Source organism: Oncorhynchus masou, chromosome 20 (genome assembly GCF_036934945.1).
Source record: "Oncorhynchus masou masou isolate Uvic2021 chromosome 20, UVic_Omas_1.1, whole genome shotgun sequence".
NCBI lineage: Eukaryota > Metazoa > Chordata > Actinopteri > Salmoniformes > Salmonidae > Oncorhynchus > Oncorhynchus masou.
The window spans coordinates 24,079,449-24,100,742 of record NC_088231.1 but is presented as its reverse complement, the minus strand read 5'-3'; the positions used below and the strand labels follow the sequence as shown (position 1 = coordinate 24,100,742).

General features: G+C 46.0%; 1 protein-coding gene across 2 annotated transcripts in view; it reads right to left on the bottom strand.

The window, feature by feature from the left end:
- The window catches only part of LOC135507195 (regulator of G-protein signaling 12-like), a 101,444-nt gene that overhangs the window by 74,090 nt on the left and 6,060 nt on the right, over positions 1 to 21,294 (bottom strand). The window contains exon 1 of one of the 2 annotated variants that reach the window (XM_064926787.1): positions 12,704 to 13,185. The exons of the other annotated variant lie outside the window; for it this stretch is intronic. Coding sequence (XP_064782859.1) covers positions 12,704 to 12,772 — 69 coding nt within the window. The 5' untranslated portion in view covers positions 12,773 to 13,185. Of the gene's footprint in view, positions 1 to 12,703; positions 13,186 to 21,294 lie in introns of those variants that run through there. 2 annotated transcript variants of the gene reach the window in all.

The following is a 21,294-nucleotide window of genomic DNA, read 5'->3' as shown; positions in this document are numbered from 1 at the left end:
CTCAGTAACCCTGTCTCAGTAATGATGTTAACCCTGTCTCAGTAACCCTGTCTCAGTAACCCTGTCTCAGATAGTAACCCTGTCTCAGTAATGATAGTAAAGTAACCCTGTCTCAGTAACCCTGTCTCAGTAATGATAGTAACCCTGTCTCAGTAACCCTGTCTCAGTAACCCTGATAGTAACCCTGTCTCAGTAACCCTGATCAGTAACCCTGTCTCAGTAATGATAGTAACCCTGTCTCAGTAATGATAGTAACCCTGTCTCAGTAATGATAGTAACCCTGTCTCAGTAACCCTGTCTCAGTAATGATAGTAACCCTGTCTCAGTAATGATATTAACCCTGTCTCAGTAACCCTGTCTCAGTAACCCTGTCTCAGTAACCCTGTCTCAGTAACCCTGTCTCAGTAATGATAGTAACCCTGTCTCAGTAATGATAGTAACCCTGTCTCAGTAACCCTGTCTCAGTAACCCTGTCTCAGTAATGATAGTAACCCTGTCTCAGTAATGATAGTAACCCTGTCTCAGTAACCCTGTCTCAGTAATGATAGTAACCCTGTCTCAGTAACCCTGTCTCAGTAATGATACCCTGTCTAACCCTGTCTCAGTAATGATAGTAACCCTGTCTCAGTAATGATAGTAACCCTGTCTCAGTAACCCTGTCTCAGTAATGATAGTAACCCTGTCTCAGTAACCCTGTCTCAGTAATGATAGTAACCCTGTCTCAGTAATGATAGTAACCCTGTCTCAGTATGATAGTAACCCTGTCTCAGTAATGTCTAGTAACCCTGTCTCAGTAACCCTGTCTCAGTAATGATAGTAACCCTGTCTCAGTAATGATAGTAACCCTGTCTCAGTAACCCTGTCTCAGTAACCCTGTCTCAGTAATGATGTTAACCCTGTCTCAGTAACCCTGTCTCAGTAATGATAGTAACCCTGTCTCAGTAACCCTGTCTAATGATAGTAACCCTGTCTCAGTAACCCTGTCTCAGTAATGTCTCAGTAACCCTGTCTCAGTAACCCTGTCTCAGTAACCCTGTCTCAGTAATGATAGTAACCCTGTCTCAGTAATGATAGTAACCCTGTCTCAGTAACCCTGTCTCAGTAATGATAGTAACCCTGTCTCAGTAACCCTGTCTCATTAATGATAGTAACCCTGTCTCAGTAATGATAGTAACCCTGTCTCAGTAACCCTGATAGTAACCCTGTCTCAGTAACCCTGACCCTGTCTCAGTAACCCTGTCTCAGTAATGATAGTAACCCTGTCTCAGTAACCCTGATAGTAACCCTGTCTCAGTAATGTAACCTGTCTCAGTAGTAACCCTGTCTCAGTAATGATAGTAACCCTGTCTCAGTAATGATAGTAACCCTGTCTCAGTAATGAGTATGTAACCCTGTCTCAGTAATGTAACCCTGTCTCAGTAATGATAGTAACCCTGTCTCAGTAACCCTGTCTCAGTAATGATAGTAACCCTGTCTCAGTAATGATAGTAACCCTGTCTCAGTAATGATAATGATAGTAACCCTGTCTCAGTAACCCTGTCTCAGTAATGATAGTAACCCTGTCTCAGTAATGATAGTAACCCTGTCTCAGTAACCCTGTCTCAGTAATGATAGTAACCCTGTCTCAGTAACCCTGTCTCAGTAACCCTGTCTCAGTAACCCTGTCTCAGTAACCCTGATAGTAACCCTGTCTCAGTAATGATAGTAACCCTGTCTCAGTAATGATAGTAACCCTGTCTCAGTAACCCTGTCTCAGTAATGATAGTAACCCTGTCTCAGTAACCCTGTCTCAGTAACCCTGTCTCAGTAATGATAGTAACCCTGTCTCAGTAACCCTGTCTCAGTAACCCTGTCTCAGTAATGATAGTAACCCTGTCTCAGTAACCCTGTCTCAGTAATGATAGTAACCCTGTCTCAGTAATGATATTAACCCTGTCTCAGTAACCCTGTCTCAGTAACCCTGTCTTAACCCTGTCTCAGTAATGATAGTAACCCTGTCTCAGTAATGATAGTAACCCTGTCTCAGTAATGATAGTAACCCTGTCTCAGTAACCCTGTCTCAGTAATGATAGTAACCCTGTCTCAGTAAGTAACCCTGTCTCAGTAATGATAGTAACCCTGTCTCAGTAATGATAGTAACCCTGTCTCAGTAATGACCCTGTCTAGTAACCCTGTCTCAGTAACCCTGTCTGATGATAGTAACCCTGTCTCAGTAACCCTGTCTCAGTAATGATAGTAACCCTGTCTCAGTAATGATAGTAACCCTGTCTCAGTAAGTAACCCTGTCTCCCTGTCTCAGTAATGATAGTAACCCTGTCTCAGTAACCCTGTCTCAGTAATGATAGTAACCCTGTCTCAGTAATGATAGTAACCCTGTCTCAGTAATGATAGTAACCCTGTCTCAGTAACCCTGATAGTAACCCTGTCTCAGTAATGATAGTAACCCTGTCTCAGTAACCCTGTCTCAGTAATGATAGTAACCCTGTCTCAGTAACCCTGTCTCAGTAACCCTGTCTCAGTAACCCTGTCTAGTAACCCTGTCTCAGTAATGATAGTAACCCTGTCTCAGTAATGATAGTAACCCTGTCTCAGTAACCCTGTCTCAGTAAGTAACCCTGTCTCAGTAATGATAACCCTGTCTCAGTAATGATAGTAACCCTGTCTCAGTAACCCTGTCTCAGTAATGATAGTAACCCTGTCTCAGTAATGATAGTAACCCTGTCTCAGTAATGTAACCCTGTCTCAGTAACCCTGTCTCAGTAATGATAGTAACCCTGTCTCAGTAATGTAACCCTGTCTCAGTAATGATAGTAACCCTGTCTCAGTAATGATAGTAACCCTGTCTCAGTAACCCTGTAATGATAGTAACCCTGTCTCAGTAATGATAGTAACCCTGTCTCAGTAATGATAGTAACCCTGTCTCAGTAATGTAACCCTGTCTCAGTAATGATAGTAACCCTGTCTCAGTAACCCTGTCTCAGTAATGATAGTAACCCTGTCTCAGTAATGTCTAGTAACCCTGTCTCAGTAACCCTGTCTCAGTAACCCTGTCTCAGTAATGATAGTAACCCTGTCTCAGTAACCCTGTCTCAGTAATGATAGTAACCCTGTCTCAGTAATGATAGTAACCCTGTCTCAGTAATGATATTAACCCTGTCTCAGTAATGATAGTAACCCTGTCTCAGTAACCCTGTCTCAGTAACCCTGTCTCAGTAATGATAGTAACCCTGTCTCAGTAATGATAGTAACCCTGTCTCAGTAACCCTGTCTCAGTAATATAGTAACCCTGTCTCAGTAATGATAGTAATGTAATGAGTAACCCTGTCTCAGTAATGATAGTAACCCTGTCTCAGTAATGATAGTAACCCTGTCTCAGTAATGATAGTAACCCTGTCTCAGTAACCCTGTCTCAGTAATGATAGTAACCCTGTCTCAGTAACCCTGTCTCAGTAATGATAGTAACCCTGTCTCAGTAATGATAGTAACCCTGTCTCAGTAATGATGTAACCCTGTCTCAGTAACCCTGTCTCAGTAATGATAGTAACCCTGTCTCAGTAATGATAGTAACCCTGTCTCAGTAACCCTGTCTCAGTAATGATAGTAACCCTGTCTCAGTAATGATAGTAACCCTGTCTCAGTAATGATAGTAACCCTGTCTCAGTAATGATAGTAACCCTGTCTCAGTAATGATAGTAACCCTGTCTCAGTAACCCTGTCTCATTAATGATAGTAACCCTGTCTCAGTAACCCTGTCTCAGTAACCCTGTCTCAGTAATGATAGTAACCCTGTCTCAGTAATGATAGTAACCCTGTCTCAGTAATGATATTAACCCTGTCTCAGTAACCCTGTCTCAGTAATGATAGTAACCCTGTCTCAGTAACCCTGTCTCAGTAATGATAGTAACCCTGTCTCAGTAACCCTGTCTCAGTAATGATAGTAACCCTGTCTCAGTAACCCTGTCTCAGTAATGATAGTAACCCTGTCTCAGTAACCCTGTCTCAGTAATGATAGTAATATGTAACCCTGTCTCAGTAACCCTGTCTCAGTAATGATCAGTAACCCTGTCTCAGTAACCCTGTCTCAGTATAGTAACCCTGTCTCAGTAACCCTGTCTCAGTAATGATAGTAACCCTGTCTCAGTAATGATAGTAACCCTGTCTCAGTAATGATAGTAACCCTGTCTCAGTAATAGTAACCCTGTCTCAGTAATGATAGTAACCCTGTCTCAGTAATGATAGTAACCCTGTCTCAGTAATGTAACCCTGTCTAGTAACCCTGTCTCAGTAATGATATTAACCCTGTCTCAGTAACCCTGTCTCAGTAATGATAGTAACCCTGTCTCAGTAACCCTGTCTCAGTAATGATAGTAACCCTGTCTCAGTAATGATAGTAACCCTGTCTCAGTAACCCTGTCTCAGTAACCCTGTCTCAGTAACCCTGTCTCAGTAATGATATTAACCCTGTCTCAGTAATGATAGTAACCCTGTCTCTCAGTAACCCTGTCTCAGTAATGATAGTAACCCTGTCTCAGTAATGATAGTAACCCTGTCTCAGTAATGATAGTAACCCTGTCTCAGTAATGATAGTAACCCTGTCTCAGTAATGATATTAACCCTGTCTCAGTAATGATAGTAACCCTGTCTCAGTAACCCTGTCTCAGTAATGATAGTAACCCTGTCTCAGTAACCCTGTCTCAGTAATGATATTAACCCTGTCTAACCCTGTCTCAGTAATGATAGTAACCCTGTCTCAGTAATGATAGTAACCCTGTCTCAGTAATGATAGTAACCCTGTCTCAGTAATGATAGTAACCCTGTCTCAGTAAGTAACCCTGTCTCAGTAATGATAGTAACCCTGTCTCAGTAATGACCCTGTCTCAGTAATGATAGTAACCCTGTCTCAGTAACCCTGTCTCAGTAAGTAACCCTGTCTCAGTAATGATAGTAACCCTGTCTCAGTAACCCTGTCTCAGTAATGATATTAACCCTGTCTCAGTAACCCTGTCTCAGTAATGATATTAACCCTGTCTCAGTAACCCTGTCTCAGTAACCCTGTCTCAGTAACCCTGTCTCAGTAATGATAGTAACCCTGTCTCAGTAATGATAGTAACCCTGTCTCAGTAACCCTGTCTAATCAGTAACCCTGTCTCAGTAATGATAGTAACCCTGTCTGATAGTAACCCTGTCTCAGTAATGATATTAACCCTGTCTCAGTAATGTCTAGTAACCCTGTCTCAGTAACCCTGTCTCAGTAACCCTGTCTCAGTAAGTAACCCTGTCTCAGTAATGATAGTAACCCTGTCTCAGTAATGATAGTAACCCTGTCTCAGTAACCCTGTCTCAGTAACCCTGTCTCAGTAATGATATTAACCCTGTCTCAGTAACCCTGTCTCAGTAACCCTGTCTCAGTAACCCTGTCTCAGTAATGATAGTAACCCTGTCTCAGTAATGATAGTAACCCTGTCTCAGTAACCCTGTCTCAGTAATGATAGTAACCCTGTCTCAGTAACCCTGTCTCAGTAACCCTGTCTCAGTAACCCTGTCTCAGTATTGAATGTAACCCTGTCTCAGTAATGATAGTAACCCTGTCTCAGTAATGATAGTAACCCTGTCTCAGTAATGATAGTAACCCTGTCTCTGTCTCTGTCTCAGTAACCCTGTCTCAGTAATGATATAAGTCTCAACCCTGTCTCAGTAATGAGTAACCCTGTCTCAGTATGTAACCCTGTCTCAGTAATGATAGTAACCCTGTCTCAGTAACCCTGTCTCAGTAACCCTGTCTCAGTAACCCTGTCTCAGTAACCCTGTCTCAGTAATGATAGTAACCCTGTCTCAGTAATGATATTAACCCTGTCTCATGTAACCCTGTCTCAGTAACCCTGAGTAGTAACCCCTGTCTCAGTAATGATAACCCTGTCCAGTAATGATAGTAACCCTGTCTCAGTAATGATATTAACCCTGTCTCAGTAATGTAACCCTGTCTCAGTAACCCTGTCTCAGTAATGATAGTAACCCTGTCTCAGTAATGATAGTAACCCTGTCTCAGTAATGATATTAACCCTGTCTCAGTAATGATAGTAACCCTGTCTCAGTAACCCTGTCTCAGTAACCCTGTCTCAGTAATGATAGTAACCCTGTCTCAGTAATGATAGTAACCCTGTCTCAGTAATGATAGTAACCCTGTCTCAGTAACCCTGTCTCAGTAATGATAGTAACCCTGTCTCAGTAACCCTGTCTCAGTAATGATAGTAACCCTGTCTCAGTAATGATAGTAACCCTGTCTCAGTAATGATAGTAACCCTGTCTCAGTAATGATAGTAACCCTGTCTCAGTAATGATAGTAACCCTGTCTCAGTAATGATAGTAACCCTGTCTCCTGTCTCAGTAATGATAGTAACCCTGTCTCAGTAACCCTGTCTCAGTAACCCTGTCTAGTAACCCTGTCTCAGTAACCCTGATCAGTAACCCTGTCTCAGTAATGATAGTAACCCTGTCTCAGTAATGATAGTAACCCTGTCTCAGTAGGAGACTGTTGTGTGTGTCTTATGACAGAACACACACATTAACACACCACACACACACATTAATACACCAGTAATGATAGTAACACACACACATAAATACACACATAAACACACACACACACACACACACTCACACATAGTAACACTGTCTCACACACACACATTAACACATAACACTGTCACACATACACACACACATAAACACACACACCCTGTCACATTAATAACCCTGTCACAGTAAACACACACACACACACACATTACACACACACATAAACCCACACAGTACACACACACATTAGTAACACCACACACATGATTAATACACTCATAATGATAGTAACACACTCATTATATTAACACCACACACACACTCAGTAATAAACACACACAGTAATACACACACACACACACTGTCACAGTAACATTAACACATCACACACACACATAAAACACATCATACACACACACACACAGTACACACATGATAGTAACATTTACATGATAGTAACCCTGTCTCAGTAATAAACCCTGTCTCAGTAACGTCTCAGTAATGATAGTAACCCTGTCCAGTAAGTCTCAGTAACCCTGTTATCACAATAAACACACACACATTAATACACACAGACAGAACACACACATTAACACACACACACACACATTAATACACACACACACACATAAATACACACACATTAATACACACACACACACACATTAACACACACACACACATTTCACACACACACATACACACACACATAAAAACACACACACATTAATACACCACACACACACATAAACACACACACACACACACACACACACACACACACACATTAATACACACACACACACACACACACACACATTAATACACCACACACATATTAATACACACACACACACATTAAACACCACACACACAATTAACACACCACACACACACATTAAACACACACACACACATAAACACACACACACACACACACACATTAACACATCACACACACACATAAACACACACAAATACACACACACACACATAAACACACACACATTAATACACCAGACACACACACATAAACACACACACACACACATACACATTAATATACCACACACACACATTAACACCACACACACACATTAATACACACATAAACACACACACACATTAATACACCACACACACACATTAATACACCACACACACACACACATATTAATACACCACACACACACACATTAATACACCACACACACACATTAATACACCACACACACACATAAATACACACATAAACACACACACACACACACACACACACACACACACACACACACACACACACACACACACACACACACATTAATACACCACACACATATTAATACACCACACACACACATAAAAACACACACACATTAATACACCACACACACACATAAACACACACATAAACACACACACACACACACATTAACACATCACACACACACATAAACACACACAAATACACACACACACACATAAACACACACACACATTAATACACAGACACACACATAAACACACAACAACACATACACATTAATATACACACACACACACACACCACACACACACATTAATACACACACACACACACACATAAACACACACACACACATTAATACACACACACACACATTAATACACCACACACACACACATTAATAACCACACACACACATTAATACACCACACACACACATAAATACACACACACACACACACACACACACACACACACACACACACACACACACATTAACACACCACACACACACACATTAATACACCACACACATACACAAACACACACACACACATAAAAACACACACACACACACACACACACACATACACACACACATAAACCTAAACACACCACACACACACACATTAACACACACACACATACACACACAAATACACACACACACACATAAACACACACACATTAATACACCAGACACACACACATAAACACACACACATACACATTAATACACCACACACACACATTAATACACCACACACACACATTAATACACACATAAACACACACACACATTAATACACCACACACACACATTAATACACCACAAACACACACACACACATTAATACACACACACATTAATAACCACACACACACATAAATACACACACACACAAACACACACACACACACACATAAATACACACACACACACACACACACATTAGCTACACCTTCCACACATTAATACACCACACACACACATTAATACACCACACACACATTACACACACACACACACTTTCACACATTGTCTTACACACACACACATTAATACACCACACACACACATAAACACACATACACATTAATACACCACACAAACACATAAACACACAACTAAATACACACACACATTAACACACCACACACACACACATAAATACACACACACATTAATACACCACACACACACATAAATACACACACACATTAATACACCACACACACATACAACTCACACTGTCCACACACACAACACTTAATCTTAGCTAACCTAAATCCAGACTTAATCAGCTTGCACTTAGCTACACCACCACACTTAATACAGCACACACTTAATACACCACACACACACTTACACCACACACACAGCAACTCTGTCTGTCTATCTAACTTCCAGACTTTCAGCTTTGTCTTAGCTAACCTTCCACACTTTCAGCACCACACACACAGCTAACCTTCCAGGGACACACAGCTCACACACACTTACAGCACACACACACCACACACACACACACACACACTACACACACACACACAACACATGAATACACCACAGGGACTTTACACCACACACACACACACACACACACACACACACACATATACCTAAAAACACCTACACACACACACACACATACCTAAAAACACCTACACCTACACACACACATATACCTAAAAACACCTACACACACATACACACACACACATAAACACACACCTACTGTAAGTATACACACACACACCTACTGTAAGTACGTACACACACACACACACACACACACCTTCACACATATCTTATCTAACCTTCCAGACTTCCACAGCCTAGACTTTCAGCTTTGTCTTAGCTAACCTTCCAGACTTCCACAGCCTAGACTTTCAGCTTTGTCTTAGCTAACCTTCCAGACTTTCAGCTTCGTCTTAGCTAACCTTCCAGACTTTCAGCTTTGTCTTAGCTGACCTTCCAGGGGACTTTCAGCTCTACGTCTTCGCTAACCTTCCACGGGACTTTCAGCTCTACGTCTTAGCTAACCTTCCAGGGGACTTCCAGCTCTACGTCTTAACTGACCTTCCAGGGGACTTTCAGCTCTACGTCTTAGCTAACCTTCCAGGGGACTTTCAGCTCTACGTCTTAGCTAACCTTCCAGTGGACTTTCAGCTCTAAGTCTTCCAGTAGATACTATATCTTCAACACAGTGATCAACCACAACAACGTACAATGCAAATAGTCAGGGTAGCCACTTGATTAACTGTTCAGCAGTCTTATGTCTCGGCACAATCCTCTCCCACAAACCGAACCACAGGGCTCCAAATGGGCACAGAGTTGTCTAGTTGAGTTTAGGAGGGACTTTATTACAATGTCCAGTAGGATGTTTAAATCAGTCGCCCTTTGTGATGTCATCAACTACAATGTCCAGTAGGATGTTTAAATCAGCGGGCCCTTTGTGATGTCATCAATTAGAACGTCCAGTAGGATGTTTAAATCAGCCGCCTTTTGTGATGTCATCAACTACAATGTTCAGTAGGATGTTTAAATCAGTCGCCCTTTGTGATGTCATCAACTACAATGTTCAGTAGGATGTTTAAAATCAGACGGCCTTTGTGATGTCATCAACTACAATGTCCAGTAGGATGTTTAAATCAGACGCCCTTTGTGATGTCATCAATTAGAATGTTCAGGAGGATGTTTAAATCAGCCGGCCCTTTGTGATGTCATCAACTACAATGTCCAGTAGGATGTTTAAATCAGCCGGCCCTTTGTGATGTCATCAATTAGAATGTTCTAATGGTTCTCTTTAAGGTGTAGTGGTGAGCATTTACCCAGTAAGCTCATTACCGTACACACAGACAACTTCCCTGTTTGAGTCACACCACCCAAAAATAACACAGCCGGACAGATGAGGAAAGAGACACACTGATACGATCTGAAGACACACACACACACACCACGCCGCCAGTGACTGGTTATATCTCAGTTTCATAAGAACTGAGATAACAAACCACTTCACTTTAGCTGTCTGCTTCTGATGTCACACACACACACACACACACACACACACACACACTTACTGAGAGCAACCCATTGGTTAACAACACACACGGACAAAAACACACAATCTTCTCTTCTGTACTAGAGCAACCCATTGGTTAACGAACCATCTGACAGTCGGAGAAAAATATGAGAATAGCTCCTCTCTCTCTGTCTCTGTAGTATAGTTAGCGCTAGCACTCTCTCTCTGTAGTATAGTTAGCGGTAGCACTCTCTCTCTGTAGTATAGTTAGCGCTAGCTCTCTCTCTCTCTCTCTCTCTGTAGTATAGTTAGCGGTAGCACTCTCTCTGTAGTATAGTTAGCGCTCTCTCTCTCTCTCTCTCTCTCTCTCTCTCTGTCTCTGTAGTATAGTTAGCGCTCCTCTCTCTCTCTCTCTGTCTCTGTAGTACAGTTAGCGGTAGCACCTCTCTCTGTAGTTAGTTAGCGCTAGCTCTCTCTCTCTCTCTCTCTCTCTCTCTCTCTGTCTGTAGTATAGTTAGCGGTAGCACCTCTCTGTAGTATAGTTAGCTCCTCTCTCTCTCTCTCTCTCTCTCTGTAGTATAGTTAGCGGTAGCACCTCTCTCTGTAGTATAATTAGCGCTAGCTCCTCTCTCTCTCTGTAGTACAGTTAATGGTAGCACCCCTCTCTGTAGTATAGTTAGTGGTAGCACCTCTCTCTGTAGTATAGTTAGCTTCTATCTCTGTAGTTTAGTTAGCGGTAGCACCTCTCTCTGTAGTATAGTTAGCTCCTCTCTCTCTCTCTTTCTCTCTCTGTCTCTGTAGTATAGTTAGCGGTAGCACCTCTCTCTCTCTCTCTCTCGCTCTCTCTCTGTAGTATAGTTAGCGGTAGCACCTCTCTCTGTAGTATAGTTAGCTCTTCTCTGTAGTTTAGTTAGCGGTAGCACCTCTCTCTGTAGTATAGTTAGCTCCTCTCTCTCTCTCTCTGTCTCTGTAGTATAGTTAGCGGTAGCACCTCTCTCTGTAGTATAGTTAGCGCTAGCTCCTCTCTCTCTCTAGTATCTCTCTGTATATAGTATAGTTAGCGTTAGCTACTCTCTATAGTATGTTAGCGTTAGCTACTCTCTATAGTATAGTTAGCGTTAGCTACTCTCTATAGTATAGTTAGAGTGAGCTACTCTCTATAGTATAGTTAGCATTAGCTACTCTCTATAGTATAGTTAGCGTTAGCTACTCTCTATAGTGTAGTTAGTGTTAGCTACTCTCTATAGTATAGTTAGCGTTAGCTACTCTCTATAGTATAGTTAGCGTTAGCTACTCTCTATAGTATAGTTAGCGTTAGCTACTCTCTATAGTATAGTATAGTTAGTGTTAGCTACTCTCTATAGTATAGTTAGCGTTAGCTACTCTCTCTATAGTATATTTAGCGTTAGCTACTCTCTATAGTATAGTTAGTGTTAGCTACCCTCTATAGTATAGTTAGTGTTAGCTACTCTCTATAGTATAGTTAACGTTAGCTACTCTCTATAGTATAGTTAGCGTTAGCTACTATCTCTATATTATAGTTAGCGTTAGCTACTCTCTATAGTATAGTTAGCGTTAGTTACTCTCTATAGTATAGTTAGTGTTAGTTACTCTCTATAGTATAGTTAGCGTTAGCTACTCTCTATAGTATAGTTAGCGTTAGCTACACTCTATAGTATAGTTAGCGTTAGGTAATCTCTATAGTATAGTTAGCGTTAGCTACTCTCTCTATAGTATAGTTAGCGTTAGCTACTCTCTATAGTATAGTTAGCGTTAGTAATCTCTATAGTATAGTTAGCATTAGCTACTCTCTATAGTATAGTTATGTCAGACTCACTGTGTTGAAGTGCCAGACCCTCTTGAAGGACAGTCTTTTCCTCAGGCTCATTTTCCTCATGTTCTCCATATACACGCCTAGAGCTCTGGTTACATACCTAACACACACTAACACGGTCCCCACACACACACTACACGCTAACACGGTCCCCACACATGCTCACACACACTACACGCTAACACGGTCCACACACAGGCTCACACTCATACTGAGCTGACTAAAGCCATTTAGGTAGTCACGATCTCTCACTCACTGTAGCACACACACACACTGCAGCACACACACACACACACACACACACACTGACTCCAGCACACATACACAGACCCCAGCACACACAGACACACACACACTGTAGCAGACTGTAATATAGACTCTCTCCTAGGCAGTTTTCTATGTCTAACCCTGGCTCAATCACTCACTCAATCACTCACAGAATCAAGGTTCCCGAACAACTCTAACATACTTTCCTTCTCACACACATTCTCTCAAACACACCCAAAATACTTCCCCACTCACTCCCTCCTCTCCCCCCACCTCCCTCCTTCCTCTCCCCTCCTCCCCTCCCACTCCCTCCCTCTCTCCCTCCTTCCTCTCCCTCCCTCCCTCCCTCTCTCCCTCCTTCCTCTCTCTCTCTCCCTCCCTCTCCTCCCTCTCCCTCCCTCCCTCCCCTCCCTCCTTCCTCTCTCTCTCTCCCTCCCTCCTTCCTCTCTCTCTCTCCCTCTCCCTCCCTCCCTCTCTCTCTCTCTCTCTCTCTCTCCCTCCTCCTCCTCCTCCCTCCATCCCTCCCTCTCTCCCCTCTCCTCCCTCCCCCTCCCCTCTCTCCTCCCTCCCTCCCCTCCTCCCTCCCTCCCTCCTTTCCCTCCCTCTCTCTCCCTCCCCCCTCTCCCTCCCTCCCTCCCTCCTCCTCCCTCCCTCCCTCTCCCTCCCTCTCCCCTCTCCCCTCCCCCTCCCCATGGAGACACGTTTTTTCGATGTTTGCCCATGATGCTGGAAATATTAATTTCTGTTTGAACCGTTTTTTGAAATTAATTATGATTTATAGTTTAATTTTCCACGGTCTGTATGAAATATGTTCTCATGGACAAAGATTTACCCATCAATCAATATTACCTCTCCCTCCCTCCCTCCCTCCTCTCTCCTCTCCCTCTCTCCCTCCCTCCCCTTCCTCCTCCTCTCCAGCACCTCCCTCCTCCCTCCCTCCTCCCTCTCCCATCTCTCCTCTTCTCTCCCCTCCCTTCACCTCTCCCCTCCCTCCCTCCCCTCTCCTCTCTCCTATTCCTCCCTCTCCTCTCTTCCTCTATCCCTCTCCCTCCTCCACTCCCTTCTCCCTCATCTTCCCTCCCTCTCCCTCTTCTCCCTCCCCCATCTCCCCTCCCTCCCCCCTTCTCTCCCTTCTCCCTCCCTCCCTCCCTCCCCTCTCCCTCCCTCCCTCCCTCCCTCATGGAGACACACCCCCATCAGGAACCCAGTTTTCCACGGGGTCAGGACAAAGATTTACCCATCAATCTCCTCACCTCTTCTCCTCTTCTTCTCTATCTTCTCTCCTCCCTCTTCTCTCCTCTCCTCCTCTTTCCTCTCTCCTCTCCCATCTCCCTCCTTCCTCCTCTCATCCTCCTCTAATCTCTCCTCTCATCCTCTCCTTCCTCTCCCTCTCCTCCTTCCCTCCCTCTTATCTTCCCTCTCCCTCCTCTTCTTGTCTTCTTCTCTCCTCCACTCTTCTCCTCTCTCTCTGCCCCACTTTCTGCATCAAAACCTCTGTTTCTGGCCAAGACTGCTGATTCAGAAATGTGTGTGAATTAGCCAAATCACAAGACCTGATTCAGACCTGATTCAGGCCTGATTCAGAACTGATTCAGACCTGATTCAGAACTGATTCAGACCTGATTCAGACCTCACACACAGACACACACAGACACACATAGAGACACTGATTCAGAACACACAGAGACACACAGACACACACAGACACACACAGAGACACACAGAGATGTACAAACTCCAGCCTTCCCTGAACAGACACACGTGAGTCAGACTAACTAACTAACCAGAAAACAGGTTCTTGTGAAAACATAATAAAAAGGTTTACATTCTCTGGCCTTCTATTCTCAGAGAGAGAGAGGGAGGGGGGAGAGAGAGAGAGGGAGAGAGAGAAGGAGAGAGGGAGAGGAGGGAGAGGGGAGAGAGAGAGAGAAGGAGAGTGAGGAGGGAGGGAGGGGGAGAGAGAGAGAAGGAGAGAGAGAGAGAGAGAGGGAGAGAGAGAGAGGGAGAGAGCTAGAGAGAGAGCCAGAGAGAGAGAGACAGGGAGGAGAGCTAGAGAGAGAGACAGAGAGAGCAAGAGAGAGAGACAGAGAGAGAGACAGAGAGAGAGACAGAGGGAGAGAGAGAGAAGGAGAGAGAGAGAGAGAGACAGAGAGGGGAGAGAGCTAAAGAGAGAGACAGAGAGAGAGAAGGGAGAGAGAGAGGAGAGAGAGAGACAGAGAGAGAGTTGCTAGAGAGAGAGAGACAGAGGAGAGAGAGAGCCAGAGAGGGAGGGAGGGGAGAAGGAGAAGGAGAGAGAGAGCTAGAGAGAGAGGGAGGAGGGAGAGAGAGAAGAGAGAGAGGGGGAGGGAGAGGGAGAGAGAAGAGAGAGAGAAAGAGAGAGACTGAGAGGGAGATCCAGGGAGAGAGAGAGTCCAATAGATGGGAGTCTCCTCCACTCTGTCCAATGAGAGAGACTTGCTAGAGGGAGGGAGTCTCCTCCACTCTGTCCAATAGAGAGAAGTCTCCTCCAGTCCAATAGATGAGAGGTCAATAGATGGGAGTCTCCTCCACTCTGAGAGAGAGAGATCCAATAGATGGGAGTCTCCTCCACTCTGTCCAATAGATGGGAGTCTCCTCCACTCTGTCAATAGAAGGGGAGTCTCCTCCACTCTGTCAATAGATGGGAGTCTCCTCCTCTGTCCAATAGATGGGAGTCTCCTCCACTCTGTCCAATAGATGGGATTCTCCTCCACTCTGTCCAATAGATGGGAGAGAAGGAGAGAGAGTCCAGACTCTAGATAGAGATCTCCTCCACTCTGTCCAATAGATGGGAGTCTCTCACTCTAGAGAGACAGATAGATGGGAGTCACCTCCAAAGTCTCCTCCACTTGTCCAGAGAGATGGGAGTCTCCTCCACTCTGTCCAATAGATGGGAGTCTCCTCCAGCTGTCCAGAGAGACGGAGTCTCCTCCCACTCTGTCAATAGATGGGAGTCTCCTCCACTCTGTCCAATAGACGGAGTCTCCTCCACTCTGTCCAATAGATGGGAGTCTCCTCCACTCTGTCCAATAGATGGGAGTCTCCTCCACTCTGTCCAACAGAGAGAGTCTCCTCCACTCTGTCCAATAGATGGGAGTCTCCTCCCTCTGTCAATAGACGGAGTCTCCACCTCCAGACTCTGTCCAGTCCTAGACGGGAGTCTCCACTCTGGTCCAAGACAGAGTCCAATAGATGGGAGTCTCCTGCAGTCCAATAGATGGAGTCTCCTCCACTCTGAGAGAGTCTCTCCAGAGAGCCTCCTCCACTCTGTCCAATAGACGGAGTCTCCTCCACTCTGTCCAATAGACAGAGTCTCCTCCACTCTGTCCGATAGATGGGAGTCTCCTCCACTCTGTCCGATAAGACGGAGTCTCCTCCACTCTGTCCGATAGACGGAGTCTCCTCCACTCTGTCCGATAGACGGAGTCTCCTCCCTCTGTCCGATAGATGGGAGTCTCCTCCTCTGTCCAAGAGATGGGAGTCTCCTCCTCTGTCCAATAGATGGGAGTCTCACTCACTATGTCCAATAGATGGGATTCTCCTCCACTCTGTCCAATAGATGGGATTCTCCTCCACTCTGTCCAATAGATGGGAGTCTCCTCCTCTGTCCAATAGACGAGAGTCTCCTCCACTCTGTCCAACGGAGACTCTGTCCGATAGACGGAGTCTCCTCCACTCTGTCCGATAGATGGGAGTCTCCTCCACTCTGTCAATAGACCTTCTCCTCCACTCTGTCCTAGATGGAGTCTCCTCCACTCTGTCCAATAGACGGGAGTCTCCTCCACTCTGTCCAATAGATGGGAGTCTCCTCCACTCTGTCCAATAGATGGGAGTCTCCTCCACTCTGTCCAATAGACGTGAGTCTCCTCCACTCTGTCCAATAGATGGAAGTCTCCTCCACTCTGTCCAATAGATGGGAGTCTCCTCCACTCTGTCCAATAGATGGACGGAGTCTCCTCCACTCTGTCAATAGATGGGAGTCTCCTCCACTCTGTCCAATAGATGGAGTCTCCTCCACTCTGTCCAATAGATGGGAGTCTCCTCGACTCTGTCCAATAGATGGGAGTCTCCTCCACTCTGTCCAATAGATGGGAGTCTCCTCCACTCTGTCCAATAGACGGAGTCTCCTCCACTCTGTCCAATAGATGGGAGTCTCCTCCACTCTGTCCAATAGATGGGAGTCTCCTCCACTCTGTCCAATAGATGGGAGTCTCCTCCACTCTGTCCAATAGACGGAGTCTCCTCCACTCTGTCCAATAGACGGAGTCTCCTCCACTCTGTCCAATAGACGGAGTCTCCTCCACTCTGTCCAATAGACGGGAGTCTCCTCCACTCTGTCCAATAGATGGAGTCTCCTCCACTCTGTCCAATAGACGGAGTCTCCTCCACTCTGTCCAATAGACGGAGTCTCCTCCACTCTGTCCAATAGACGGGAGTCTCCTCCACTCTGTCCGATAGATGGGAGTCTCCTCCACCCTGTCCAATAGATGGGAGTCTCCTCCACCCTGTCCGATAGACGGAGTCTCCTCCACTCTGTCCAATAGATGGGAGTCTCCTCCACTCTGTCCAATAGATGGGAGTCTCCTCCACTCTGTCCAATAGATGGGAGTCTCCTCCACTCTGTCCAATAGATGGGAGTCTCCTCCACTCTGTCCAATAGACGGAGTCTCCTCCACTCTGTCCAATAGATGGGAGTCTCCTCCACTCTGTCCAATAGACGGAGTCTCCTCCACTCTGTCCAATAGACGAGAGTCTCCTCCACTCTGTCCAATAGACGGGAGTCTCCTCCACTCTGTCCAATAGACGGGAGTCTCCTCCACTCTGTCCAATAGATGGGAGTCTCCTCCACTCTGTCCAATAGACGGAGTCTCCTCCACTCTGTCCAATAGACGGGAGTCTCCTCCACTCTGTCCAATAGACGGGAGTCTCCTCCACTCTGTCCAATAGATGGGAGTCTCCTCCACTCTGTCCAAAATATGGGAGTCTCCTCCACTCTGTCCAATAGACGGAGTCTCCTCCACTCTGTCCAATAGATGGGAGTCTCCTCCACTCTGTCCAATAGACGGAGTCTCCTCCACTCTGTCCAATAGATGGGAGTCTCCTCCACTCTGTCCAATAGATGGGAGTCTCCTCCACTCTGTCCAATAGACGGAGTCTCCTCCACTCTGTCCAATAGACGGGAGTCTCCTCCACTCTGTCCAATAGACGGGAGTCTCCTCCACTCTGTCCAATAGATGGGAGTCTCCTCCACTCTGTCCAATAGATGGGAGTCTCCTCCACTCTGTCCAATAGACGGAGTCTCCTCCACTCTGTCCAATAGATGGGAGTCTCCTCCACTCTGTCCAATAGATGGGAGTCTCCTCCACTCTGTCCAATAGATGGGAGTCTCCTCCACTCTGTCCAATAGATGGGAGTCTCCTCCACTCTGTCCAATAGATGGGAGTCTCCTCCACTCTGTCCAATAGATGGGAGTCTCCTCCACTCTGTCCAATAGATGGGAGTCTCCTCCACTCTGTCCAATAGATGGGAGTCTCCTCCACTCTGTCCAATAGACGGAGTCTCCTCCACTCTGTCCAATAGATGGGAGTCTCCTCCACTCTGTCCAATAGACGGAGTCTCCTCCACTCTGTCCAATAGTTGGGAGTCTCCTCCACTCTGTCCAATAGATGGGAGTCTCCTCCACTCTGTCCAATAGATGGGAGTCTCCTCCACTCTGTCCAATAGATGGGAGTCTCCTCCACTCTGTCCAATAGATGGGAGTCTCCTCCACTCTGTCCAATAGATGGAGTCTCCTCCACTCTGTCCAATAGATGGGAGTCTCCTCCACTCTGTCCAATAGACGGAGTCTCCTCCACTCTGTCCAATAGATGGGAGTCTCCTCCACTCTGTCAATAGATGGGAGTCTCCTCCACTCTGTCCAATAGACGGAGTCTCCTCCACTCTGTCCAATAGATGGGAGTCTCCTCCACTCTGTCCAATAGATGGGAGTCTCCTCCACTCTGTCCAATAGATGGGAGTCTCCTCCACTCTGTCCAATAGATGGGAGTCTCCTCCACTCTGTCCAATAGATGGGAGTCTCCTCCACTCTGTCCAATAGATGGGAGTCTCCTCCACTCTGTCCAATAGATGGGAGTCTCCTCCACTCTGTCCAATAGATGGGAGTCTCCTCCACTCTGTCCAATAGATGGGAGTCTCCTCCACTCTGTCCAATAGACGGAGTCTCCTCCACTCTGTCAATAGATGGGAGTCTCCTCCACTCTGTCCAATAGACGGAGTCTCCTCCACTCTGTCCAATAGACGGAGTCTCCTCCACTCTGTCCAATAGACGGGAGTCTCCTCCACTCTGTCCAATAGACGGGAGTCTCCTCCACTCTGTCCAATAGACGGAGTCTCCTCCACTCTGTCCAATAGATGGGAGTCTCCTCCACTCTGTCCAATAGACGGAGTCTCCTCCACTCTGTCCGATAGATGGGAGTCTCCTCCACTCTGTCCAATAGACGGAGTCTCCTCCACTCTGTCCGATAGACGGAGTCTCATCACTCTGTAGACGGAGTCTCCTCCACTCTGTCCAATAGACGGAGTCTCCTCCACTCTGTCCAATAGATGGGAGTCTCCTCCACTCTGTCCAATAGATGGGAGTCTCCTCCACTCTGTCCAATAGATGGGAGTCTCCTCCACTCTGTCCAATAGACGTGAGTCTCCTCCACTCTGTCCAATAGACGTGAGTCTCCTCCACTCTGTCCAATAGACGGAGTCTCCTCCACTCTGTCCAATAGACGGGAGTCTCCTCCACTCTGTCCAATAGACGGGAGTCTCCTCCACTCTGTCCAATAGATGGGAGTCTCCTCCACTCTGTCCAATAGATGGGAGTCTCCTCCACTCTGTCCAATAGATGGGAGTCTCCTCCACTCTGTCCAATAGATGGGAGTCTCCTCCACTCTGTCCAATAGATGGGAGTCTCCTCCACTCTGTCCAATAGACGGAGTCTCCTCCACTCTGTCCAATAGACGGAGTCTCCTCCACTCTGTCCAATAGATGGGAGTCTCCTCCACTCTGTCCAATAGATGGGAGTCTCCTCCACTCTGTCCAATAGATGGGAGTCTCCTCCACTCTGTCCAATAGACGGAGTCTCCTCCACTCTGTCCAATAGATGGGAGTCTCCTCCACTCTGTCCAATAGATGGGAGTCTCCTCCACTCTGTCCAATAGATGGGAGTCTCCTCCACTCTGTCCAATAGATGAGAGTCTCCTCCACTCTGTCCAATAGATGGGAGTCTCCTCCACTCTGTCCAATAGATGGGAGTCTCTCCTCCACTCTGTCAATAGATGGGAGTCTCCTCCACTCTGTCCAATAGATGGGAGTCTCCTCCACTTTGTCCAATAGATGGAGTCTCCTCCACTCTGTCCAATAGATGGGAGTCTCCTCCACTCTGTCCAATAGATGGGAGTCTCCTCCACTCTGTCCAATAGATGGGAGTCTCCTCCACTCTGTCCAATAGATGGGAGTCTCCTGGGATTTTGTCTGTTTCGCTCTCTGTCTCTCCCTCTACCTCCTTCCTCCCCCCTCCTCTCTCCCCTACCTCCTCCTTCCTCCCCCTCCCCTGTAATTCCAGTGGTTTAGGCCCAGCTGGGGTTCCCCAGACACTGACCTCTCCCTCCCCCTCTCTCTCTAGAGAAGGAGAGAGAGAGGGAAGAATGAGAAAGAGAGAGAGGGGGAGGGAGGGGGAGAAGGACAGGGGAGAGAGGGAGGGAGAATGAGAGAGAGGGAGGAGGAGAGGAGAGGGAGAGGGAGAGAGAGAGAGGGAGAGAGAGAGGGAGGAGAGAAGGGAGAGAGAGGGGGAGAGGGAGAGGGAGAGGGGGAGAAGGGAGGGAGGGGGAGGGAGGGAGAGAGAAGGAGAGAGGGGGGAGAATGAAAGAGAGGAGAGACTATTTGACACACTGAGCAGAATTAACAAACAAATAAACAGAGAAAACTAGAATGCTATTTGGCCCTACACAGAGAGTACACAGTGGCAGAATACCTGACCACTGTGACTGACCCAAACTTAAGGAAAGCTTTGACTATGTACAGACTCAGCGAGCATAGCCTTGCTATTGAGAAAGGCCGCCGTAGGCAGACCTGGCTCTCAAGAGAAGACAGGCTATGTGCACACTCGCCCACAAAATGAGGTGGAAACTGAGCTGCACTTCCTAACCTCCTGCCCAAATGCATGACCATATTAGAGAGACATATTTCCCTCAGATTACACAGATACACAAACAACACTGGAAATAACATCCATACATATTGGTTCATTTATCTTCCACTAT